This window comes from Crinia signifera, chromosome 5 (genome assembly GCF_055691185.1).
Source record: "Crinia signifera chromosome 5, ASM5569118v1, whole genome shotgun sequence".
Taxonomy (NCBI): Eukaryota; Metazoa; Chordata; class Amphibia; order Anura; family Myobatrachidae; genus Crinia; species Crinia signifera.
In genome coordinates, this window is record NC_139221.1 from 335,666,646 (window position 1) to 335,694,126 (window position 27,481).

General features: G+C 49.0%; 1 protein-coding gene across 1 annotated transcript; it reads left to right on the forward strand.

The window, feature by feature from the left end:
- Nucleotides 1-639: 639 nt before the first annotated feature.
- Nucleotides 640-27,481, forward strand: LOC146079798 (solute carrier family 52, riboflavin transporter, member 3-B-like). The gene is made up of 4 exons (XM_083186442.1): nucleotides 640-747; nucleotides 23,006-24,109; nucleotides 26,284-26,407; nucleotides 26,739-27,481. Exons 2-4 carry the CDS (start codon nucleotides 23,112-23,114, stop codon nucleotides 26,949-26,951), a joined length of 1,335 nt encoding a protein of 444 aa, XP_083042568.1. The 5' UTR covers nucleotides 640-747; nucleotides 23,006-23,111; the 3' UTR covers nucleotides 26,952-27,481.

Sequence of the window (27,481 nt, forward strand, 5' to 3'; positions counted from 1 at the left end):
AGTCTCTCTCAGTGCAGTCTCTGTAGACACACACGGGGCAGTCTCAGTGCAGTCTCTGTAGACACACACGGGGCAGTCTCTCTCAGTGCAGTCTCTGTAGACACACATGGGGCAGTCTCTCTCAGTGCAGTCTCTGTAGACACACACGGGGCAGTCTCTCAGTACAGTCTCTGTAGATACAGATGGAGCAGTCTCTCTCAGTGCAGTCTCTGTAGACACACACGAGGCAGTCTCTCTCAGTGCAGTCTCTGTAGATACAGATGGAGCAGTCTCTGTAGACACACACGGGGCAGTCTCAGTGCAGTCTCTGTAGACACACACGGGGCAGTCTCTCTCAGTGCAGTCTCTGTAGACACACATGGGGCAGTCTCTCTCAGTGCAGTCTCTGTAGACACACACGGGGCAGTCTCTCAGTACAGTCTCTGTAGATACAGATGGAGCAGTCTCTCTCAGTGCAGTCTCTGTAGACACACACGAGGCAGTCTCTCTCAGTACAGTCTCTGTAGATACAGATGGAGCAGTCTCTCTCAGTGCAGTCTCTGTAGATACACATGGGGCAGTCTCTCTCAGTGCAGTCTCTGTAGATACAGATGGAGCAGTCTCTCTCAGTGCAGTCTCTGTAGACACACAGGGCTGTCTTGGACATATGACCTGCCTCTGGGCTCATGATACAGTCACACCTCTCAGCGGAGACCTTAGTGATGGAGCTGTGCTGTGCCCGGTGCTCAGTGAGTGACACCCAGAAAGGTGAGTGATCCCAGCAGGGACGGGCACTGGTGTTACTGGGATTATAATAGTGTATAACTACGGCATATAACCAGCACTGGTTGGGGAGGAATGTTACTAGTCATGTGAGCTTACACTCTCTCCCGCTGTCCTGAGAACCATGGTATTAGGCTGCTAAAAGTGTGTGTATATAGATAGATGGGGTGTGTGTGAATAATATATATATATATATGTATAGGGTGTGTGTGTGGGGGGGGGGGGTAATCTCCATAATTCTGCATATTCTTGTTATCCCCAGAGAAACATATGGGGTCTGCATCTGCCAATGGGAAAAGGGACAGTATGAGGGGGTCTCTCCCTCATGTATAAGGGACGGGGTGAGGGCGTCTCTCCCTCATGTATTAGGGACGGGGTCTCTCCCTCATGTATAAGGGACGGGGTGAGAGGGTCTCTCCCTCATATGTATAAGGGACGGGGTGAGGGGGTCTCTCCCTCATGTATTAGGGACGGGGTGAGGGGGTCTCTCCCTCATATATAGGGGACGGGGTGAGGGGGTCTCTCCCTCATATGTATAAGGGACGGGGTGAGGGGGTCTCTCCCTCATGTATTAGGGACGGGGTGAGGGGGTCTCTCCCTCATGTATAAGGGACGGGGTGAGGGGGTCTCTCCCTCATGTATTAGGGACGGGGTGAGGGGGTCTCTCCCTCATATATAGGGGACGGGGTGAGGGGGTCTCTCCCTCATGTATAGCTGACGGGGTGAGGGGGTCTCTCCCTCATGTATAGGGGATGGGGTGAGGGGGTCTCTCCCTCATGTATAAGGGACGGGGTGAGGGGGTCTCTCCCTCATGTATAAGGGTCGGGGTGAGGGGGTCTCTCCCTCATGTGTAAGGGACGGGGTGAGGGGGTCTCTCCCTCATGTATAAGGGACGGGCTGAGGGGGTCTCTCCCTCATGTATAGGGGATGGGGTGAGGGGGTCTCTCCCTCATGTATAAGGGACGGGGTGAGGGGGTCTCTCCCTCATGTATAGGGGTCGGGGTGAGGGGGTCTCTCCCTCATGTGTAAGGGACGGGGTGAGGGGGTCTCTCCCTCATGTATAAGGGACGGGCTGAGGGGGTCTCTCCCTCATGTATAGGGGACGGGGTGAGGGGGTCTCTCCCTCATGTATAAGGGTCGGGGTGAGGGGGTCTCTCCCTCATGTGTAAGGGACAGGGTGAGGGGGTCTCTCCCTCATGTATAGGGGACGGGGTGAGGGGGTCTCTCCCTCATGTATAAGGGACGGGGTGAGGGGGTCTCTCCCTCATGTATAAGGGACGGGGTGAGGGGGTCTCTCCCTCATGTATAAGGGACGGGGTGAGGGGGTCTCTCCCTCATGTATAGGGGACGGGGTGAGGGGGTCTCTCCCTCATGTATAGGGGATGGGGTGTGGTGGTCTCTCCCTCATGTATAGCTGACGGGGTGAGGGGGTCTCTCCCTCATGTATAGGGGATGGGGTGAGGGGGTCTCTCCCTCATGTATAAGGGTTGGGGTGAGGGGGTCTCTCCCTCATGTATAGGGGATGGGGTGAGGGGGTCTCTCCCTCATGTATAAGGGACGGGGTGAGGGGGTCTCTCCCACATGTATAAGGGACAGGGTGAGGGGGTCTCTCCCTCATGTATAAGGGACAGGGTGAGGTGGTCTCTCCCTCATGTATAGGGGACGGGGTGAGGGGGTCTCTCCCTCATGTATAAGGGACGGGGTGAGGGGGTCTCTCCCTCATGTATAAGGGTCGGGGTGAGGGGGTCTCTCCCTCATGTATAAGGGTCGGGGTGAGGGGGTCTCTCCCTCATGTATAGGGGACGGGGTGAGGGGGTCTCTCCCTCATGTATAAGGGACGGGGTTGAGGGGGTCCTCTCCCCTCATGTATAAGGGACGGGGTGAGGGGGTCTCTCCCTCATGTATAAGGGACGGGGTGAGGGGGTCTCTACCTCATGTATAGGGGACGGGGTGAGGGGGTCTCTCCCTCATGTATAGGGGATGGGGTGTGGTGGTCTCTCCCTCATGTATAGCTGACGGGGTGAGGGGGTCTCTCCCTCATGTATAGGGGATGGGGTGAGGGGGGTCTCTCCCTCATGTATAAGGGTCAGGGTGAGGGGGTCTCTCCCTCATGTATAGGGGATGGGTGAGGGGGTCTCTCCCTCATGTATAAGGGACGGGGTGAGGGGGTCTCTCCACATGTATAAGGGACAGGGTGAGGGGGTCTCTCCCTCATGTATAAAGGACGGGGTGAGGGGGTCTCTCCCTCATGTATAGGGGATGGGGTGAGGGGGTCTCTCCCTCATGTATAAGGTCGGGGTGAGGGGGTCTCTCCCTCATGTATAAGGGTCGGGGTGAGGGGGTCTCTCCCTCATGTATAGGGGACGGGGTGAGGGGGTCTCTCCCTCATGTATAAGGGACGGGGTGAGGGGGTCTCTCCCTCATGTATAAGGGACGGGGTGAGGGGGTCTCTCCCTCATGTATAAGGGACGGGGTGAGGGGTCTCTCCCTCATGTATAGGGGACGGGGTGAGGGGGTCTCTCCCTCATGTATAGGGGATGGGGTGTGGTGGTCTCTCCCTCATGTATAGCTGACGGGGTGAGGGGGTCTCTCCCTCATGTATAGGGGATGGGTGAGGGGGTCTCTCCCTCATGTATAAGGGTCGGGGTGAGGGGGTCTCTCCCTCATGTATAGGGGATGGGGTGAGGGGGTCTCTCCCTCATGTATAAGGGACGGGGTGAGGGGGTCTCTCCCACATGTATAAGGGATGGGGTGTGGGTGTCTCTCCCTACATGTATAAGGGACAGGGTGAGGGGGTCTCTCCCTCATGTATAAGGGACGGGGTGACGGGGTCTCTCCCTCATGTATAAGGGACGGGGGTGAGGGGGTCTCTCCCTCATGTATAGGGGAGGGGGTCTCTCCCTCATGTATAGGGGATGGGGTGAGGGGGTCTCTCCCTCATGTATAGCTGACGGGGTGAGGGGGTCTCTCCCTCATGTATAAGGGTCGGGGTGAGGGGGTCTCTCCCTCATGTATAGGGGATGGGGTGAGGGGGTCTCTCCCCTCATGTATAAGGGACGGGGTGAGGGGGTCTCTCCCTCATGTATAAGGGACGGGGTGAGGGGGTCTCTCCCTCATGTATAAGGGACGGGGTGAGGGGGTCTCTCCGTCATGTATAAGGGGCGGGGTGAGGGGGTCTCTCCCTCATGTATAAGGGACGGGGTGAGGGGGTCTCTCCCTCATGTATAGGGGACGGGGTGAGGGGGTCTCTCCCTCATGTATAGGGGACGGGGTGAGGGGGTCTCTCCCTCATGTATAGGGGACGGGGTGAGGGGGTCTCTCCCTCATGTATAGGGGACGGGGTGAGGGGGTCTCTCCCTCATGTATAGGGGACGGGGTGAGGGGGTCTCTTCCTTATGTATAGGGGATGGGTGAGGGGGTCTCTCCCTCATGTATAGGGGACGGGGTGAGGGGGTCTCTCCCACATGTATAAGGGATGGTGTAGAGCAGGCATGTCCAACCTGCGGCCCTCCAGCTGTTGTGAAACTACAAATCCCAGCATGCCTTGCCATAGTTTAGCATGTCCTAATATCAAAACTGTGGCAAGGCCTTCTGGGATGTGTAGTTTCACAACAGCTGGAGGGCCGCAGGTTGGACATGACTGGTGTAGAGGGTCTCTCCCACATGTATAAGGGATGGGGTGAAGGTCCTCTCCCTCATGTATAAGGGACGGGATGAGGGGGTCTCTCCAACATGTATAAGGGACGAGGTGAGGGGGTCTCTCCCTAATGTTTTAAATGAAGGGGTGAGGGGTCTCTTCCTCATGTATAAGGGATAGGGTGTGGTGGTCTCTCCCTCATGTATTAGGGAAGGGGTGAGGGGGTCACTCGTGTATAAAGGATTGAGGGTGATGGGGTCTCTCCCTCATGTATAATGGATGGGGTCTCTCCCACATGTATAGGGGCCTGTGTGAGGGGTCTCTCCCTCATGTATAAGGGACAGGGTGAGGGGGGTCTCTCCCTCATGTATAAGGGACAGGGTGAGGGGTCTTTCCCTCATGTATTAGGGACGGGGTGAGGGGGTCTCTCCCTCATGTATTAGGAAGGGGTGAGGGGGTCACTCGTGTATAAGGGATGGGGTGAGGGGGTCTCTACCTCATGTATAAGGGGCGGTGTAACGATCAGATCAGGTGATCGATCAAATTAACGTATGCCTCCTGTTCTGATTATCTGTTCAATCAATGTATGTCTGATATTGGTGTAATAGTTATGTCTCCGGTGGATGCCTCTGTTCTGATTATCTGTTCAATCAATGTATGTCTGATATTGGGTGTAATAGTTATGTCTCCTGTGAGTATTGGAATCAGGACATGTCTTGTATGTAAACTGTAGGTGACCCTGGTTTTAGTTTGAGGCCTGTATTTCCTCAGTGTGACATCTGTGACTCCTCCGGAGTTAGGATGTAAGATAAGATCTGAGCCCTCATAAACCATGGTCCAGAAGAAGAGGTTAGAGTTTGTCCTCTTCCTTCACATCTCTTATCAGTGGGTCTGCTATGCAAGGAAAGAGATCAATCACTTTGAAAACAGCAGACTGTACATTGCCAGGGACCTTCCACATTCCTTCAGCATGGAAAGAGTGGAATCCCAAGGGTGGGAGGGATGAGGGAGCCTGCAAGGTATAACAAGACCTTCTCCCTATAGTTCAGAGTCACTACCTGGGGGTCGAGCAAGCAGGCTGTAGGCGACGAGAGATTTCTTGTGGAGGACCCCCCCCACTTTCAGGATTGTAGGATACGATTCTGTCTTTTTCCTTTTATTTTATTACTGAAATTTGCATTTAAAACTTGTGTGTACTTTTAAAATCATTGTAAAATCTTGTAATTATTATCTAAAGCTCTGTAGTATTTCTAGGAATAAATAATACATTATTCCAGTTCTGGTTCTGTGTTCCTAAGACTCATTAGCCTCGGAAGAGAACGGCTGAAAAACGTTACCATTGTTATCTTTGTATTGTATGGTCAGGGGCGAGCCAAGCCGCCCCTTGCGCAGTTTCAGGCGCTAAAATCAGGTTTTGGCTGGTGGCAGTGTACCTCAAGGAAAGGACCCGAGTGTCCTGAGTGAACCCCAGTCACGGGCCGGGCGCTGCTCAGATTGACGTATCGGAGCAGGCGACCGGTGGGTCCGTGACATTTGGTGGCAGCGGTGGGATCTGTAGTAGTAGTAGTAGTAGTACGTTTATTTATAAGGCGCCGCAAAGTGTCCGCAGCGCCGTACATAGCAACAAAAAAATTACGAGGTAACTTACAGGGTGTGTTGAAAAATACAGTATAAATAGGGTATAGCTGGTAGAACTAAAATCAGCATCAGTTCAGAAGTAGGTGTCAAAATTGTCGAGGAGACTGAAGATGAAGTAGAGGAAGGGAAGAACAGGACGGGAGCACAGGTGAGGTAAAGAGGTAGGGTGAGTACGTGAGGAAGGAGGGGCCCTACTCATAAGAGTTAACATACTAAAAATAGGTGGGTGGACGAACGAAAAACAACAGGATAAGTAGGAACGGAGGGGAATGGAGGCAGGATAGGAGGATCGAAAGAGGTTAGGAGGAGGGATAGGCTAGTCGAAAAAAGTGGGTTTTTAAGGGAGCGCTTGAAGGAGGTAAGGGAATCAGAATCCTGATGGGTGGCGGGAGTGAGGGGGTGAGGGGGTCTCTACAGCATGTATAGGGGATGGGGTGAGTGGCTCTCTTATGTAAAAAGACCGGGTGAGGGCTCTCCCTTATGGACAGGGGATGGGGTGAGGAGGTCACTCTCGTGTATAAGGGACGGGGTGAGTGGGGGGTCTCTTATGTACAGGGGATGGGGTGATGGGTTCCCTCCTCATGTACAGGGGCCTGGATACTTTTATGGGGGTGTGGCCTAATTTGGAGATGGCTATGCATGCTTAATATAAAACCCGGGTAACACAATGACCTATAGACATCGCTGTATCTCGTTTCTCACCCCTCTGGAACATACCCGATATCTCCGACATCAGCTAAACTTGGTCTGACACCCTAGCACCCCACCCGCCCTGCTGTGGTCTAGTTAAGCAATTGGAGCTTTCCCATAACTCGTTACCTTCAGAAGCAGGGTCTTCTCATCCAGCAGTGGAATGTGGTCCTCAGTGGTGGTAAGTACCCAGAATGGCCAAGAGGCTCCCGAAAATATGGTCTGCCTCCCAGAAAGATGGACAAGTCAATTGCAATACCCCCTTAGCAGGGGGTCCATGGGGACCAGATGACGCGAACCATGTCATCATGACCCCCCTTGCTGTGCAATGCCTGTAAAACCAGTATGAGCGCAGGGACAGAGTCGAGGAATAGTAATGAGTACAGGGACAGAGACGAGGAATGAGAATGTGCGCAGGGAAAGAGACGAGGAATGAGAATGAATGCAGAGACTAGGAACTTGAACAAACTCAAGGAGATAGAGAGAGATGAGAATGAGTGCAGGGACAGAGATGGATGAGAATGAGCACAGGTACAGAGACAAGGAATGATAATGAGTGCAGAGATAGAGATGAGGATGAACACAAGTCGAGATACAAGTAATGATATTGAGCGCAAGGACAGAGATGAGGAATGAGAATGAGCACATGGACTGAGATGAGGAATGAGAATGAGCACATGGACTGAGATGAGGATGAACACAAGGAGAGTTACGGGGTTTGAGATTGAGTGCAGGGACAGACGAGGAATGAGAAAGTGCACAGGGACAGAGACGAGGAATGAGAAAGTGCACAGGGACAGAGACGAGGAATGAGAAAGTGCACAGGGACAGAGACGAGGAATGAGAAAGAGCACAGGGACAGAGACGAGGAATGAGAAAGTGCACAGGGACAGAGACGAGGAATGAGAAAGTGCACAGGGACAGAGACGAGGAATGAGAAAGTGCACAGGGACAGAGACGAGGAATGAGAAAGTGCACAGGGACAGAGACGAGGAATGAGAAAGAGCACAGGGACAGAGACGAGGAATGAGAAAGTGCACAGGGACAGAGACGAGGAATGAGAAAGTGCACAGGGACAGAGACGAGGAATGAGAGTGCACAGGGACAGAGACGAGGAATGAGAAAGTGCACAGGGACAGAGACGAGGAATAAGAAAGAGCACAGGGACAGAGACGAGGAATGTGAAAGTGCACAGGGACAGAGACGAGGAATGAGAAAGAGCACAGGGACAGAGACGAGGAATGAGAAAGTGCACAGGGACAGAGACGAGGAATGAGAAAGAGCACAGGGACAGAGACGAGGAATGAGAAAGTGCACAGGGACAGAGACGAGGAATGAGAGTGCACAGGGACAGAGACGAGGAATGAGAAAGTGCACAGGGACAGAGACGAGGAATAAGAAAGAGCACAGGGACAGAGACGAGGAATGTGAAAGTGCACAGGGACAGAGACGAGGAATGAGAAAGAGCACAGGGACAGAGACGAGGAATGAGAAAGTGCACAGGGACAGAGACGAGGAATGAGAAAGAGCACAGGGACAGAGACGAGGAATGAGAAAGTGCACAGGGACAGAGACGAGGAATTTTAATGAACTCAAGGAGATAGAGAGAGACGTGGAATGAGAATGTGCACATGGACTAAAATGAGGATGAACACAAGGAGAGATACGAGGAATGAGAATCCATCGCTTCCTCCATCCATCACTCGCTCGCTACCTCAATCCATTATTCCCTCCCTCGCTCGCTACCTCCATCCATCGTTCCTGCCCTCGCTCCCTCCATCCATTTCTATCCTTCATCCATCGCTCCATCCATTACTCCCTCCATCCCTTGTTCCCTCCATCCATCGCTCCCTCCATCCTCCCTCACTTGCTACCTTGCTCCCGCCATTCATTGCTCCCTCCATCCATCGCTCCCTTGCTCGCTCCCTCCTCCCATCATGGGGTAAATTTACTAAAGCTTTTATAAAAGAAAGCAGTGATGTTGCCCATAGCAACCAATCAGATTCTGGCTTTCACTTACTAGGATACAATAGAGAAATAGTAGTCATAGTCGGATCGGTTGCTATGGACAGAAATGTCCCCCTAAGATGTGATGCGGAGGGTGCTGCATTATACTATAGGAAACATCCCGCATAGCTCCCACATAGGGACAGATTCTCTAACAGCCAGCCAATCAGCTCCTGTCTGACAGCTTTCAAACACAGCCTGTGACATGGCAGGTAGGAGCTGATTGGCTGGCTGTTTATCACTCTCCATTTTATCACTTTTGAAGCTTAGAGAATCTGGCCCTGAATGTAATGTTACCAAATAGGAGCTGGAAGTAGGTCACCAGCGTGTTGGAAATCTCCTCTGGAATGTGCCTTGTGTGGTGTGTACCTGCACTTGCTACCTGATGCGTTGCTATGTGTTCTTTCCTTTGCAGAGATGAGGAGTTAGGATGAGCGCAGGGAAAGAGAATGAGCGCAGGGTCCGAGATGAAGAATGAGACCGAGCATAGAGACTGAGACAAGGAATGAGAATGAGCACAAAGATGAGGAATGAGAATGAGCACAGGGACAGATATGAGGAATGAGCACAGGGACCGAGATGAGGAATTTGAACGAACTTAAGGAGATAGAGAGACGTAGAATGAGCACATGGACTAAGATGAGGATGAACACAAGGAGAGATACGAGGAATAAGAATGAGCGCAGGGACAGAGACAAGGAATGAGAATGAGTGCAGGGACAGAGACGAGGAATGAGAATGAGCGCAGGGACAGAGAGGAGGATTGAGAATGAGCGCAGAGACAGAGATGAGGAATGAGAATCAGCACCGGGACAGAGATAAGGAAGGAGAATGAACATCGGGACAGAGATAAGGAATGAGAATGAGCACATGGACTGAGATGAGGATGAACACAAGGAGAGATACAAGGTATGAGATTGAGTGCAGGGACAGAGACAAGTAATGAGAATGAGCACAGGGACAGAGACGAGGAAAGAGAGAGCACAGGGGCAGAGACGAGGAATGAGAGAGAGCACAGGGACAGAGATGAGGAATGAGAGAGCACAGGGACTGAGACGAGGAATGAGTATGAGCACAAGGACAGATACAAAGAATGAGAATAAGCACAGGGACTGAGATGAGGATGAACACAAGACGAGGAATGAGAATGAGCACATGGTCTGAGATGAGGATGAACACAAGTCGAGGTACGAGGAATGAGAATGAGCTCAGGGACGGAGTCGAGGAATAGTAATGAGCACAGGGACAGAGACGAGGAATGAGAATTAATACAAAGACAGACGAGAAACTTGAACAAACTCAAGGAGAGAGATGAGAAATGAGAATGAGCACAGGGACAGAGATGAGGAATGAGAATGAATGCAGACACAGAGATGAGGAATTTGAACGAACTCAAGGAGATAGAGAGAGACGAGGAATGAGGATGAGCACATGGACTAAGATTAAGGAAGAACACAAGGAGAGATACGAGGAATGAGATTGAGTGCAGGGACAGAGGCGAGGAATGAGAATGAGCGCAAGGACAGAGATGAGGAATTTTAATGAACTCAAGGAGATAGAGAGATATAAGAATGAGCACAGGGACAGAGATGAGGAATGAGAATGAGCACAGGAACAGAGATGAGGAATGAGAATGAGCACAGGAACAGAGATGAGGAATGAGAATGAGCAAAGGAACAGAGATGACGAATGAGACTGAGCTCAGAAACAAGGAATGAGAATGAGCATAAATTAGGTACAGAGACATGGAATGAGAATGAACGCAAGGAGAGAGATGAGGAATGAGACTGAGTGCAGGGACAGAGATGGATGAGAATGAGCACAGGTACAGAGACTAGGAATGAGCGCAGGGACGGAGACAAAGAATAAGAACAAGGAGAGAGACGAAGAATGAGAATGAATGCAGAGATAGAGATTAATAATAAGAATGAACACAAGGAGAGAGATTAGTAGGTACGTAAGTTTTATTTATATAGTGCACTTTCTCCAACAGGACTCAAGGCGCTTTACAGACATTAAAAGTAACAATGCACATAATGTAATAGAAAGGTTATCAGTACAAGAAACAGGTAACAATGGCAGTACAGACATGTACAGATATGCACAAGACGCATTCTAATAAGGGACATGGACATGGGAAACATATTTACCAAGCTGTGCAGTACCCAGGCAGCCATTCAGCGGCACCACATGGTGATTGCACAGCCAGTAACAGTACTGATATATATAAACTAGATGTACTCTAATAAGGGACATGGACATGGGGAACATATTTACCGAGCTGTGCAGTACCCATGCAGCCATTTAGCCGCGCCACATGGTGATTGCACAGCCAGTAACAGTACTGATATATATATATATATATACTAGATGTACTCTAATGAGGGACACAGACATGGGGAACATATAATTACTGAGCTGTGCAGTACCCAGGCAGCCAATCAGCGGTGCCACATGGTGATTGCACAGCCAGTAACAGTACTGATATATATAAACTAGATGTACTCTAATAAGGGACATGGACATGGGGAACATATTTACCGAGCTGTGCAGTACCCATGCAGCCATTTAGCCGCGCCACATTGTGATTGCACAGCCAGTAACAGTACTGATATATATATACTAGATGTACTCTAATGAGGGACACAGACATGGGGAACATATAATTACTGAGCTGTGCAGCACCCAGGCAGCCAATCAGCGGCGCCACATGGTGATTGCACAGCCAGTAAAAGTACTGATATATATATACACTAGATGTACTCTAATGAGGGACACAGACATGGGGAACATATAATTACTGAGCTGTGCAGCACCCAGGCAGCCATTCAGCGGCGCCACATGGTGATTGCACAGCCAGTAAAAGTACTGATATATATATACACTAGATGTACTCTAATGAGGGACACAGACATGGGGAACATATAATTACTGAGCTGTGCAGCACCCAGGCAGCCATTCAGCGGCGCCACATGGTGATTGCACAGCCAGTAAAAGTACTGATATATATATACTAGATGTACTCTAATGAGGGACACAGACATGGGGAACATATAATTACTGAGCTGTGCAGCACCCAGGCAGCCATTCAACGGCGCCACATGGTGATTGCACAGCCAGTAAAAGTACTGATATATATATACTAGATGTACTCTAATGAGGGACACAGACATGGGGAACATATAATTACTGAGCTGTGCAGCACCCAGGCAGCCATTCAACGGCGCCACATGGTGATTGCACCAGCCAGTACTGTACATATAGAACACAAAAGAACAGTACAGGGTACACAGAACTAGACATAACACAATTAAAGCACAATTCTTAAGGCCCCCATACACTATGCGATTTTGGGACGATTTCATCTGATTTCGGCACTTTGGGCCGATAACCGGGTGAAATCAGCCCAAACTCACAGGTGTGTGATATCTGATCCGATCCGATGCGCGGTCCCGTGCGCATCGGACCGGATAAGGGAGGCATGTACGATCACGTCCGACCTCCCTGTATGCATATGCCTGCCCACCTGACAGGCATATGCATGCAGACACCGGGGGAGCAGTGGGGCGGGCAGCGGGTCCCTGAGCGCTTGGCTGGCGGCGCTGGCGAGTGCTGACCTGGCCGGCAGTGTGATGATCACAGACAGTCTCTCATTCAGCAGCGCTGCGGGACGGGACGTGCAGTGGCGGGTATTAGATTTTTTTAAAACCTGTCAAATGACTGTCCGTTCTCTCGCGGAGCTCAGCCAATCAGAGAACGGCCAGTCATTTGACAGGTTTTTTTAAAAATCTAATACCCGCCACTGCGCATCCCATCCGCAGCGCTGCTGAATGAGAGACTGTGATCATCACACCCTTGGCCAGGTCAGCACTCACCGGCGCCGCCAGCCAAGCACTCAGGGACCCGCTGCCCGTCACACTGCTCCACCCTGATGATGATGACCGCCGCCCCCCTGCACCTCACCGCCCGCCCCCTACTCCCCGACAAGTGATTTATCACATGTCAAATTTGGCTCATCAAGTGCCAAATTGTATGTGAGCCTCCCGGGCGGCTCACAGGAGAATTGGGTCCGACTTGTCCTAAGGACAAGTCGGCCTAATGTATGGGGGCCTTTAGTACACAATACAGCTGAGATATAAGGAAGTGAATGAGAAGAGATGCAGGTATAGATTGTAGATGAGTAAGAGAGCTGTAGTTGAAATACAAAAAGAGTGCTATGAGAACAGGAGGGAGGAGGGCCCTGCTCTAAGGAGCTTACAATCTAGAGGGAGGGGGAGACAGACAGGTGACATGAGGTGCAGGTAAGGAGACCTGAGGCAAGAAGTGAGAATGGCAGGGATGGTCAGGATATGAGGCAGCAGGTAGAGAGAATGGACAAAGTAGTCCCCTGTCTCCTCCTCTTCCCCCTCCTCCTGCACCATTGACCCCTAACAGCTTGGCACCATGGACCATGCCACAACACACCCTGCTAGGGGCAGAAAGCATGCAGAGTGAATATGGAATGCACAGGATTGAGGAGCCATGGCTCTGGTACAGAGATTAGTTCAGTATGGAGGTCATTGTCCTGGCTGTGCAGACTGTAGGTGATGCTGGGTCAGGTAACTGTGCAGACTGTAGGTGATGCAGGGCCAGGTAACTGTGCAGACTGTAGGTGATGCTGGGCCAGGTAACTGTGCAGACTGTAGGTGATGCTGGGCCAGGTAACTCACTGCAGAATTCTGGATTTTCAGTGGATGATGTTTAATTTTATGTCCTTCTGTGTTCCTCCGGTATTTCTTTATGTAGTTGTTCAACTGTTTCTTTAACTGTTCAGATTCTACCCTTAGTTAATAACACCCGTTGTTAAAACAGTAAGCTGAAAGTCAGCAAGCTGCCTTGCTACTAACCCTAAAGAAATACTATCCCAAATTAAGGGCAAGGCCAGGCCAGACCATTTGCCCACCTGATTGAAATGCTAATTGTACAGAGATCATAAACTAGCCTGATTGGCCAGCCAAAAGGTATGCTAATATTGGCTTGCTTAGCACCTTCCAATCTATACATACATCTAACAAAATACAATTATCTATTGATGTACATACATTTACAGCAAAAACATGCCAGAAGACAATGCAGAGGCTAGGCTGGGATCTGTAGTGCAGTGGATGTGGATGTTACATACATGTAAAGCAAAAACATGCCAGAAGATTATGCAGAAGCTAGGCTGGGATCTGTAGTGCAGTGGATATGGATGTTACATACATTTAAAGCAAAAACATGCCAGAAGACAATGCAGAGGCTAGGCTGGGATCTGTAGTGCAGTGGATGTGGATGTTACATACATTTAAAGCAAAAACATGCCAGAAGATCATGCAGAAGCTAGGCTGGGATCTGTAGTGCAGTGGATGTGGATGTTACATACATTTACAGCAAAAACATGCCAGAAGACAATGCAGAAGCTAGGCTGGGATCTGTAGTGCAGTGGATGTGGATGTTACAAACATTTACAGCAAAAACATGCCAGAAGACAATGCAGAGGCTATGCTGGGATCTGTAGTGCAGTGGGTGTGGATGTTACATACATTTACTGCAAAAACATGGCAGAAGACAATGCAGAGGCTATGCTGGGATCTGTAGTGCAGTGGATGTGGATGTTACATACATTTACAGCAAAACATGCCAGAAGACAATGCAGAGGCTAGGCTGGGATCTGTAGTGCAGTGGATGTTACATACCTGTTAGATGACAAGAAATAGATGGATTAGTCCAGATTCCTGCAGAATAAAACTGTTTCTTTAACCCCTTCCTGACAGAGCTAGTTTTTGCGTTCCTGACAGAGCCATTTTTTTCAAATCTGACATGTCTCACTTAAGTGGGGATAACTTTTTTTTGCTTTTACTTATCCCAGTGATTTTGAGATTGTTTTCTCGTGACACATTGTACTTCAAGTTAGTGGTAAATTTTCGTCGATACAGTCTGTGTTTTTTTGTGAAAAATACCAAAATGTCGGAAAAAAATGGAAAATTTTGCGATTTGCAAAATGTTAAATTTTCTGCTTGTGAGACAAATAATCTTACCACTCAAAATAGTGAATAACTAACATAGACCATATGTCTACTTTATGTTGACATCATTATTTCAACTTCCTTTTAATTTTTTGGGACACTAGGAGGCTTACAATATGAATAGCAAATTCTCAAATTTTCAAGAAAATTTCAAACACTGATTTTTTTAGGGACCAGTTCAGTTCTGATGTGACTTTGAGGGACTTGTATGTGAGACACCCCCATAAATGATGCCATTTCAAAAACTGCACCCCTCACAGTATTCAAAACAGCATTTTGGAAGTTTGTTAACCCTTTAGGTGTTTCACAGGAATTAAAACAAAGTGTAGGTGAAATTTCAAAATTTCTTTTTTTTTGCAGAGTTTCAATTTTAATACATTTTTCTAACGAATACAGTAGATTTTACTAGAGAAATGTGACTAAAAATTGATTCCCCCAATTCTTTTGTTTTCATAAATATCCTATATGTGGCCCTAGTGTGCACGGTGACCAAACCACAGGCTTCATAATAGAAGGAGCACCTACTTGATTTTGGAGCCTCCTTTTTATGAGATTATTTTTTAGGCACCATGTAGGTTTCTAGGCACCATAAGATGCTAAAAGTTAGGAACCCCCCCACAAGTGACCCCATTTTGCAAACTACACCCCTCAGGGAATTCATCTAGGGGTATAGTGTACATTTCAAACCCCCAGGGGTTTCACCAATTTTGATACAACTGGGCTGTGAAAATGAAAAAAATTAATTTTTCATTTTCACAGCTCAGTTGTATCAAAATTGGTTAAACCCCTGGGGGTTTGAAATGTACACTATACCCCCTGATGAATTCCCTGAAGGGTGTAGTTTGCAAAATGGGGTCACTTGTGGGGGGGTTCCACTGTATAGGTGCTTCAGGGGTCATTCAACCAGAATCTGTGCTGCAAAATCCAAAAATCACTCCTTCCCTTCTGAGTCCTGCCATGCACCCAACTGGTATTTTTTGGTCACATGTGAGGCATTGCCGTACTCGGGAGAAATTGGGGCACAGATTTTGGGGTGCTTTTTCTCCTTCATTCCTTGTGAAAATGAAAAATTTTGAGCCAGATCTGCATTTTTGTGTAAAAAAATTTAATTTTTTACACAAAAATGCAGTTCTGGCTCAAAATTTTTAATTTTCACAAGGAATGAAGGAGACAAAGCACCCCAAAATCTGTGCCCCAATTTCTCCCGGGTACGGCAATGCCTCACATGTGACCAAAAAATACCAGTTGGGTGCATGGCAGGACTCAGAAGGGAAGGAGTGATTTTTGGTGGTGGAATGAATGGCGGGTGCTATGTCGCATTAGCAAGACCCCCGAAGCACCAATACAGTGGAACCCCCCCACAAGTGACCCCATTTTGGTCACCAGCTTTGGGAGGGGGGCTGGCGCTGCGGCTGGCGGGGGGGTGGGAGGGGTGCTGGCGCTGCGGCAGCCGGGTGGGTGGGAGGGAGGGGGGCTGCCGGGTGGGAGGGGGGGGGGGCTGGCGATCGTTGGTGATCGGTGCGGTATACGCACACACACACACACACACACACACACACACATATATATATATATATATATATGTGTGTATATATATATATATATATATATATATATACATATATATACATATATATACACACACATATATATATATATATATATATATATATATATGTGTGTGTATATATATATATATATACACATTTGCACATTATTTTTTATTTTATTTTATTTTTAACTTTTCCAGCAGCAGCATGATGCTGCTGCTGCTGCTGCTGCTGCTGCTGCGGGGGGGAGGGGGGAGGAGGGGAGCGCAGCGTGCGCTCCGGACGTAGCGGTGGAGCCGGGGGAGCTGCTGCTGCTGCCGGGTGAGTGCCCGGCGGGTGGGAGGGGGGTGCTGCCGCTCGGTGGTGATCGGTGCTGCACCGATCACCACCGTTTTCTGTGTTACCGAGCGGCTTAGCCGCCGGTAACACAGGAAACGCTGTGATTGACTGTTCAGATTTGAACAGCCAATCACAGCGATCGCCGACCGGGGGGGGCACCCCTGCCCCCCCTGGGCGGCGAGGGGGGATGTCTGCTGTCAGGGACAGCAGACATCTCTTAACTGTCACCGCGTCTATAGACGCAGTGACAGTTAGAAACCATGACGTACATTTATGCCATGTGTCGGGAAGTACTTCCCGACCATGACGTAAATGTACGTCAAATGTCGGGAAGGGGTTAACTGGTCAGATGGCACCGGTAGCTAATAACACCCTTTGCTAAAACAGCTTCTAACCCTACAGAAATACTATGATGAGGAATTTGAACAAACTCAAGGAGAGAGAGAGACAATGCATGAGAATGTGTGCAGGGACTGAGCTGAGGATGAACACAAGTCGAGATACGAGGAATGAGAATGAGCGCAGGGACAGAGATGAGGATTGAGAATGAATGCAGAGACAGAAACGACGAGTTTGAACAAACTCAAGGAGATAGAGATGAGAAATGAGAATGGGCGCAGGGACAGAGATGTGGAATGAGAATCCACCGCTTCCTCCAACCATCACTCACTACCTCTCTCCATCCATCACTAGCTCGCTACCTCAATCCATTACTCCCTCCCTCGCTCGCTACCTCCATCCATTGCTCCCACCATCGCTTCCTCCTCCCTCCATCCATCTCTCCTCTTACTGTACCTGCCTCGCTTGCTACCTTGCTCCCTCCCTCCACCACTCCCTCCATCCATCGCTCCCTCGTTTGCTACCTCCATCTATTACTCCCTCCATCCATCGTTCCCGCCCTCGCTCCCTCCATCCATTTCTCCCTCCATCCCTTGTTCCCTCCATCCATCGCTCCCTCCATCCATCGCTCCCTCCATCCTCCCTCGCTTGCTACCTTGCTCCCTCCATTCATTGCTCCCTCCATCCATCGCTCCCTTGCTCGCTCCCTCCTCCCATCATGGGGTAAATTTACTAAAGCTTTTATAAAAGAAAGCAGTGATGTTGCCCATAGCAACCAATCAGATTCTGGCTTTCACTTACTAGGATACAATAGAGAAATAGTAGTCATAGTCGGATCGGTTGCTATGGGCAGAAATGTCCCCCTAAGATGTGATGCGGAGGGTGCTGCATTATACTATAGGAAACATCCCGCATAGCTCCTACATAGGGACAGATTCTCTAACAGCCAGCCAATCAGCTCCTGTCTGACAGCTTTCAAACACAGCCTGTGACATGGCAGGTAGGAGCTGATTGGCTGGCTGTTTATCACTCTCCATTTTATCACTTTTGAAGCTTAGAGAATCTGGCCCTGAATGTAATGTTACCAAATAGGAGCTGGAAGTAGGTCACCAGCGTGTTGGAAATCTCCTCTGGAATGTGCCTTGTGTGGTGTGTACCTGCGCTTGCTACCTGATGCGTTGCTATGTGTTCTTTCCTTTGCAGAGATGAGGAGTTAGGATGAGCGCAGGGAAAGAGAATGAGCGCAGGGTCCGAGATGAAGAATGAGACCGAGCATAGAGACTGAGACAAGGAATGAGAATGAGCACAGAGATAAGGAATGAGAATGAGCGCAGGGACCGAGATGAAGGATGAGTGCAGGGAATGAGAATGAGCACAGAGATGAGGAATGAGAATGAACACAGGGACAGAGATGAAGAATTTGAACGAACTCAAGGAGATAGAGAGACGTGGAATGAGAATGAGCACATGGACTATGATGAGGATGAACACAAGTAGAGATACGAGGAATGAGAATGAGCGCAGGGACAGAGACGAGGAATGAGAATGAGCACAACGACAGAGACAAGGAAAAAGAATGAACATAGGGACAGAGATGAGGAATGAGAATGAGCACAGGGACAGAGACAAGGAATGAGTATATGCACAGGGACTGAGATGAGGATGAACACAAGTCGAGGTATGAGAATGAGTGCAGGGACCTAGATGAGGAATGAGAATGAGCACAGGGACAGAGACGACAAATGAGAATGATCACAGGGACCGAGATGAGGATTGAGCACAGGGACCGAGATGAATGAGAACAAGCACAGGGACAGAGATGAGGAATGAGAATGAGCGTTGGGACATAGATGAGGAATGAGATTGAGCACAGGGAGAGAGACAATGAATGAGATGAGCACAGAGACAGCAATGAGGAATGAGAATAAACACAGGGAGAGGGGCAAGGATCGAGATGAGCACAGGGACAGAAAAGAGGAATGAGAATGAAACAGAGATAAGGCATGAGAATGAGCACAGGAACAGAGATGAGGAATGAGCACAGGGACAGATGAAGAATGAGAACAAGCGCAGGGACAGAGACGATAAATGAGAATGAGCACAGGGACAGAACTGAGAAAAGAACACAGGGACAGAGACAAACAATTCGAATGAGTACAGGAACAGAGATGAGGAATGAGAATGAGCACAGGGACAGAGATGAGGAATGAGCATAGGGACAGATATGAAGAATGAGAATGAGTGCACAGACAGACTAGGAATGGGAATGAGCACAGGAACAGAGACGAGGAATGAGAATATGCACAGGAACAGAGACGAGGAATGAGAATATGCACAGGAACAGAGATGAGGAATGAGACTGAGCTCAGAAACAAGGAATGAGAATGAGCATACATTAGGTACAGAGACAAGGAATGAGAATGAGCACAGAGACGAGGAATGAGAATTAACACAAGGAGAAAGATGAGGAATGAATCTGAGTGCAGGGACAGAGATGGATGAGAATGAGCGCAGGGACAGAGACAAAGAATAAGAACGAGCACAGGCACAGACAAACGAATGAGAACAAACGCAGAGACACAAATGAGGAATAAGAATGAACTCGAGAGAGACGAAGAATGAGAATGAGCACAGGGATAGAGACGAGGAATGAGAAAGAGCACAGGGACAGAGATGAGGAATGAGTATGAGCACCATGATAAAAGGGGGTTTAGGTGGGGGAGGGGCAGTGTTAGTGGTGCCGGTGTACATGCTAAGAGAGTGACAGAGAGAGGGTGGGAATGGGATTAAAAATAGGCCCTGGCATTTAAAGTACGCAGGCCCACAATGGCGACAAAAGTGGAGGATGTAGTTGTGCGCGCGCCGAAGGCGTGCTCCGGAAAAGGGGTGTGTGGCCACTCATCAGGGGGCGTGTCCTTGAGTGTAGTGTACCACACCATATACAACTTCTACACATTATGCAACAAAATACTAGACCCCATTATACTTGCCCCTTACACATGATGCCAAATGGAATGAGCCATAATTCACATAATGCCACACGGATTGAGCCAACATTCACATAATGCCACACGGATTGTGTCAACATTCACATAATGCCACACAGATTGAGCCAGAATTCACATAATGCCACACGGATTGAGCCAGAATTTACATAATGCCATATGGATTGAGCCAAAATTCACAATACGCTTCATAAACAGGGACATTGTCCACCAAAAGCGCGCATTAAACATTTACACCATAATGTCCATTACACGTTAAGTTACACGGCATGATGTCCATTATGTATTATGCCAAACACCATAATGCCTATTAAAAATTATGCTACATAAGTGCTGCTTATCTACATGCTCATTGCCAAGGGTTCCATGCTCATTGCCAGAGGTTCCATGCTCATTGCCAAGGGGGAATACATGCTCGCGGTAAATGGGGGACAGCCGCCAGGCAGAAGTAATAGCCACTGACAGTGGCAGATCCTGGCTGTATTCGGAGCACTGCAGGTCCCGGCTATTTGAAATAATACCCCTTTCACACCAGAAAATGTATTCCCAGGTTGGCCCCTTTTACACCAGCCTAGTCCCTGCATTTTCTGGTGTGAGGGGGAGAGAAAATCACCCCTCCCCCCTTTAACCTGTTATCTAATTTAACCGGCTATATCTTCGGAACCAACTGACCCATTTACATGAGACAAGTATCATATTGAAGAACTTTTGAGTGGGCTTAGAATGATTTTGGTCCAGTGAAACTGGACCGTTTGGTTCCAGAGTAATTTGCCCTCAAAGAACATGAACAGCCATGAAATTACATTTCAAAAATAAAAAAATTGGTTTACCCACAATATCTCTGGAACCAATATGGACCAGCCTGGTATCATATTGAAGTCCCAGCGATTTGGAACTGAATAAGATCAACCCCAAACCAGTGGCGTAGCTAAGTTTTGGGCGCCCCCCCGCCGCCGCCCCACCAAGCACCCCTACCCCGCCGCCCCGCCAAGCACCCCGCCTACCCGCCGCCCATGCAAACCCCCACTCAATCCCCCACAGCCTTACCTATCGCGCTGGTCCCGGCGGCTTCGTTCTTCTGCTGAGGACCACCAGAAAATGGCCGCCCCCATACAGCAGACAGTTTTAGAGAACTGTGTGCTATATGGGGGCGGCCATTTTGTGGTGGTCCTCAGCAGAAGAACGGAGCCACCGGGACCAGCGAGATAGGTAAGTCTGCGGGGGATTGGGGGGGGGGGGGTTTAACTATAGCACTGCAGCTCCCGGCGCTCCCACATGCACTGCCCCAAACTTCTGTGATGCCAGGGGGGGAACTGGCAGCCGTCGGAACCGGGTGGGGTCGGAATTAACGGGTCCCATATTATCCTATGGGGAAAACGTCACAGCTTTGCTAGGCGATATCTCCGGTTCCTGGGGGCTAGAGACACGGTGCTGGGCTCGCTGGAAAGCCCTGGTCCTCAGCTACAAAATAAAATAACGGGGGCACGTGTCCGGGTGCCCCCCTCCCCCCCCCCGAATCCGCCAATGCTCATACATATATACATACATACATACATACACTGCCTCCCTCATACATACATACATACATATATACATACATATGTCCACCCTTCCATATATACATCTATATAATGACTGCATACTTATATACACCCCTATGTCAGGCATTTATATAAGTATACACCCTTTGGGGGTTATTCTAGTTCACTCGCAAAGGCAAATTCACTCTCTAATGGACAAACCATGTGCACTGCAGGTGGGGCAGATGTAACATGTGCAGAGAGAATTAGATTTGGGTGAATAATTTTATTTCTGTGCAGAGTAAATACTGGCTGCTTTATTTTTCCACTGCAATATAGATATTAGTTTGAAGTACAGACCCCACCCAAATCTAACTCTCTCTGCACAAGTTACATCTGCCCCACCTGCAGTGCACATGGTTTTGTCCATCTGATAGTGAATTTGCCTTTGCGAGTGAACCACAATAACCCCCCTTGTATGGGGAGTGACTTCAGGGAGCCACCACTGGCACCACAATAAACAAGGGCAGCTTACCCCTGGCTGGCTTGGTGGTGTTGCTGCTGCCATCTCTTGCTTGGTTGTCAGGGGCCCTGTCTCTTTCCACTGCCGACAGCTCAGCGCTGCTCCTGGTTGGGGTCCCTGCTGCAGAATGTGCTGGTAGGCATAGCGCTGCTGCGCGTAGGGGGTAGCTACTGCCTCTGATTGCCAGCACGCTCCCCCACTGGACCTGAGTACAGGACATGTCCCTAGAGCTGTTGCCAGGTAGTGTTCCTTGTCCCATGGCGGAGTTAATCCTAGAAGTGGTGCAGGGGGTAGCTTGCTGGGCCCACGGGCCCCATGGCAAGTGCACCCCTTGCACCCTCTATAGCCAGGGTTGCCTACCCTCCCGGAATGGCCGGGAGGGTCCCGGAAATCAGGTCCCCCTCCCGGTCCCCCGGAAAGGGTGGCAATCCTCCCGCATATCCCCCCCAGCTCCTGCGATGTGTCCCTTGGCGGGGGGGTCCGCAGGTAAAATTCCGCGATCGCGGCATTTTAGCCCCGCCCCCCGCAGTGCAATGACTGAAATACCGGCATTGCACCGCGGGGGACGGGGCTAAAATGCCGTGACGCTGTAGACATGCCCCCAACAGGGCATCATCTGTGTGGCCACGCCCCCGGAACGCCTCTTTTCCCAGTCCTGGAAATGGCCCCGCCCCCCTGCCTGACAGAGCTGGCTGCCCTCTCCCGCAGAGGGCAGCTCAAAAGTCGGCAACTATGTCTATAGCTACACCACTGATTCCCATGAATTCTGATTCTTACTTTGTTTGCTGTTATCAATCCTGATTTTAGTCACCGTGAAGAGTCTTTTTCTGCCCTTATACTTGATCACATTCACTGTTGTGGATCTCGTAGATCCCTTTCCTAGAGTGTCAAGGTTTTGTATCCATTTAGCAACACTGGGAATAATTCTTCCATATTTGCTTTCTATTTTAGAGACCCAGTTATATCTAATTCCCAGATTCATTGACTTCCAACATCAAAGCTCCTCAATGAACACAGAACTTCCAACTTGATGAAACTCACTTAATCCTGGTGGATTATGGCTTTGATTCTACATGTCCTCAGCTGCTTGCTTGGTCTTGGCTCTTGGGTTGCCATCAATGGGGTTTGGGTGGAACTGCCTGTTTTAGTACCCCATACACCTGAAGGTTGGGAGCTGCCCTCTTACCTCTCTCTTCTAATTCAGTTTGCCAATATTGGACCACTGGTAGTCACACTTGTCCACAAGCTGCGCCCGGAACATCTCCATGAGGGGCCTGTGATCTTTGGGCTTTTGTCCATTGGGGTTGCATCATGCATACTGTTGGCTTTCCTCTGGCAAGAAACGAGCTGGGTTGGGTCAACCCGGAGAAGTACTGCTCTGCTGGCTCTCATCTTCTTTCTGTCATTGGTGGATTGCACTTCTTCAGTTACCTTCCTACCTTATATGACTCGCCTCAGACCAGACTACCTTGTATCCTACTTCATCGGAGAAGGTCTAAGTGGGCTGGTACCAGCATTGCTGGCTCTGGGACAAGGAGTCGGGGTGGTGAGCTGTAACATAATGAACATTACTGAAGCAAATGGGTCATATGCTACTGGAAATCTAACAGCTGTATACCAGCCGGCCAGATTCCCTGCATGGGGCTTCTTCCTGTTCCTGGCAGGGATGATGGGGATCAGTCTAATGGCCTTTACAATCCTTCACAGGACCCCCTGTAATCAGTGCAAGAGGACCCAAAAGGCAGTGAAAGGCAACAAGAGAGGAGAAAAGGAACCATGGGGAAAGGGTGTGGAGCAGAAGCCTATGATGGTGGAGGATGAGGCTGGAGAAGAGGCCAAGAAGGACTGTAGACAGTTGGAAAGGTACTCTGTCTGGGAGAAGGTCTTCATCTACATAGTCCTGGCTTGGGTGAATGCTCTGACCAATGCGGTACTTCCTGCTGTGCAGACTTACTCCTGTATTCCCTATGGAGGACACATCTATCACCTCACAGCAACTCTGGCATCCATGGCAAATCCACTGGCGTGTGGCCTAGCAATGTGTCTGCCCAACAGGTAAGCGTAAGGGGCACTCCCTTGTTAGTAATAGTATACATATGCATAGAGGTGTCTATTGAGGTGGATGCGGCCATTTTGTTGGTGAGTTGCTAATGATATAAATGCAGTCTACAGCAACACTAAGAAATTGTATGTCGTGAATATATGATCCGAAAATGCCTCACCATGGTCCCGGGTTTATAAGGACACTCCTATAATGCTTCAGCCCGCAATGTTATTGCTCTCAGTCAATCACCCTGAAAAACCACCCAGTGCCAATGCAAAGTGACGTTCCCCCTCATTATGTGCAGACAGACCCAAGTTCTAGAGACCTCCACGATCCAGGCATCTATAGTGGAGTGGGTTATAATGTATTACAGACTAGTGTGGAACTATATTTTATTGGGGAAGATTTAGTTTCACAAAAACTAATGAAAACGAAAACACGCAGAATAAGTTTATGTAAATGAATACACCAGGTGACAGCTTATTCACCAGCTCATTATACGGGGAACCTTCATCTAAGACAAAGTAACAGAAGCCCCAATTGTTATAATGCAACCTACACAGTCCAACTGCAAAATGACGTAATAAGTGGCCGATGCTGATGGTTCCATGTGTTTCTTCATGATAACCACTATGGCTGAGAGCTGCACACGCATAGACAGTATATATCAGACATGTGCAACCAATGTTCTTCAGCATTGGTTCCCCATCATAGAAAAACTTGTTGGTTTTAGACTATCAATGTTTCCGAACCACTGATTGCCTTCCCTACTCTTTGGTCATTTCCATCCTGATCTGCTGAGATGACTGAGGAGGTAAAGCACATAACTCTCCCTTCCTTCCAGCCAGGTGATATGGGGCCTACTTATCATGTTATATATACAGTATGTTGTTTCTGCAGCTGAACATTTTCAGAGCTTGTCTTCTAGACCTTAATGATATCTTGACATGGTGTCAGTCCAATGTTCTCCGGAAACTTCCTAAAAACATTCCCCCACATGCCGGTCCTCGGAGAATAACAAGTACTAGTGTGCAGGGTATAAAAGGCACGCTAGTACCTGTAGTTCCCCTGTTCTTTAAATAATTAACAACAGAACACACATGCCATAAAAGTAATCCACACTTCCCCAGGGGTACTGGAGGTATTAGCCTGAGAGAAAGGGTTACGGGTAACAGAGGTAGGAGCCTGAGAGAGGTGGTTCCAGGTACCGGAGATATTTGCCTGAGAGAAGGGGTTCCGGGTACCGGAGGTATTAAGCAGGAGGAGTAGTTTGCAGGTGCACACTAAATATATATGCTAGACCTTTTAATATCTTGCTATATTGCATTTGAGGTTATTAGCATAGTAATGGCCATTAGTATGGGCTTGTCCACCGCATCCAGGTTACCTCAATAGGACAAGTCCCTAACACTACTCTGGGACAGGTCCAGGGCACAGGGCCCCCCAGGCCAGCCCAGCAGAACCACCCCATGGCATCACATTAGTGTGAAATTAAAGTGATAGTAAAAGGGATAGGGGAAATTATATGTGATAGGACTTACCTAGGCAAGAAGTAATAATACATGTGAAGGGTGCTACATATATATTAAACAAACTAAAGGGGTGATAAAGTGTACGATATGATGCCATGGAGCACCCCAGCAACAGCAGCCCAAAGAGCCCAGCGCCCCAAACACAGTCCCACAGACCAACACTCAGCATATATGTATAGTAGGACTTACCCTCATAGTGCCAAGCTGAGGTGTGCAGTCTTGAATGTTGGGACTCCAACCTAATTAAAATCAATCTGGGACAGGTGGGTGGGGTGCTAGTTAAGGAGGAAGGCGTCTCTAGTTCCTTCCAGTGTGTATGAATACACAATATATAGTACATAGGGGGAGGGGCCCTAAACTGCACACCCTGGACATATGAGGTGCTACCTGCTGAGACCTGTAGTGCAGCAAGCAGGAGGAGGAGTTTGCAGGTGCACACTAAATATATATGCTAGACCTGTGGGTGGAGTCAGTAACAGTTACTGATCATACAAGAAAATCATCTAATAGCCCATGTCCAGTGGGTTTAACAAATCTGTGATCGTCTGGTGTAGCAAGGTGCACCAGGCACGTATGCTACTTTACATACATGACTTCTATCTTCTCAGGAATGAAAAATGATTGAGTAACTTCATCCGTTGGTTTCTCTCTAGGTCTCTTCTGACACTAGGGGGCCTGGCAGCGACCGGTTCCATCATCGGCTCATACATAATGGGCATGGCGGTGCTAAGTCCATGTCCCCCCCTCCTTCATGGTAACATAGGAGGCGCTCTCATCGTAAGTACACTTTAAACTCATTTTTTGACCTTGAATTATTGGGTTTATATGATAGAACACCTATGACACACTTCCTATTCTAGGCCAGATTTAGCCCTTATTTTGCCCCAGTTGGGTCGGCTGAGCACTTACGGTAGTGTCAGCATCAGGAAGGCGGTGACTCGGGGGTCATGTAAGTGACTTGGCCCATGATGATGCTGACACTCACCTACGGTAGACAGTTTGGTTGGAGTAGGGAGGGGCTTGGTCACAACACTGGGTGGGAGGTAGTACAGGCCACACCTCTCCTGTATACTGTATCAGTGTGATGAGTATCATTGTCTCTATACAGGTCCTGGCCTGGGTGCTATTTGTCGGGATACTCTCCTACGTCAAGGTGATTATAGGAATGATCCTGCGCGATGAAGGACACAGCGCCCTTGTGTGGTGCGGGGCAGTGGTACAGCTGGGCTCCATGCTTGGTGCCATTACCATGTTTCCATTAGTCAATGTCTATTCTTATTTCCAGTCAGGGGATCCTTGTGTCCAGCACTGCCCCCAATAATGTCACATATAACGTGCTGAGGGGATTCCAGAATCTACATGCAATACTGAGAGGGATTATTGGGGTGTGATATTGTGTAATGGGAGGGGCTACAAGGTGTAATGGGTGGAGTCACATAAAAGGTGCTGAGGGGTTTCTAGAATGTACATGCAATACGGAAAGGGATTATCGGGATGCGATATGGTGTAATGGGAGGAGTTATACTAATTATAAGAAGGAATAGGAGGGGCCACATGGTGTAATGGGAGGAGTTACACTGATTACATTGTGTACTAGGAGGGGCCACATGTAATAATAGTAGGAGTTACACTGAATATTAGGAGGAAAATGGGAGGAGTTATACTGATTGAGGCCTTGACAAAGAGTTCAAGTAGACTCGAAACGCGTTGGCCCAGGATTGGAACCACCCATAAAGGACTGAACCCAGCATCAGACCTGTGGAGCCTACAGGGTGAGCCCTTTTTGTAACACTCTGTTAACATCTTCCCTGGCTCCACCATCTCCGCTGGGTAAGGAGGAACTTTTTTCAT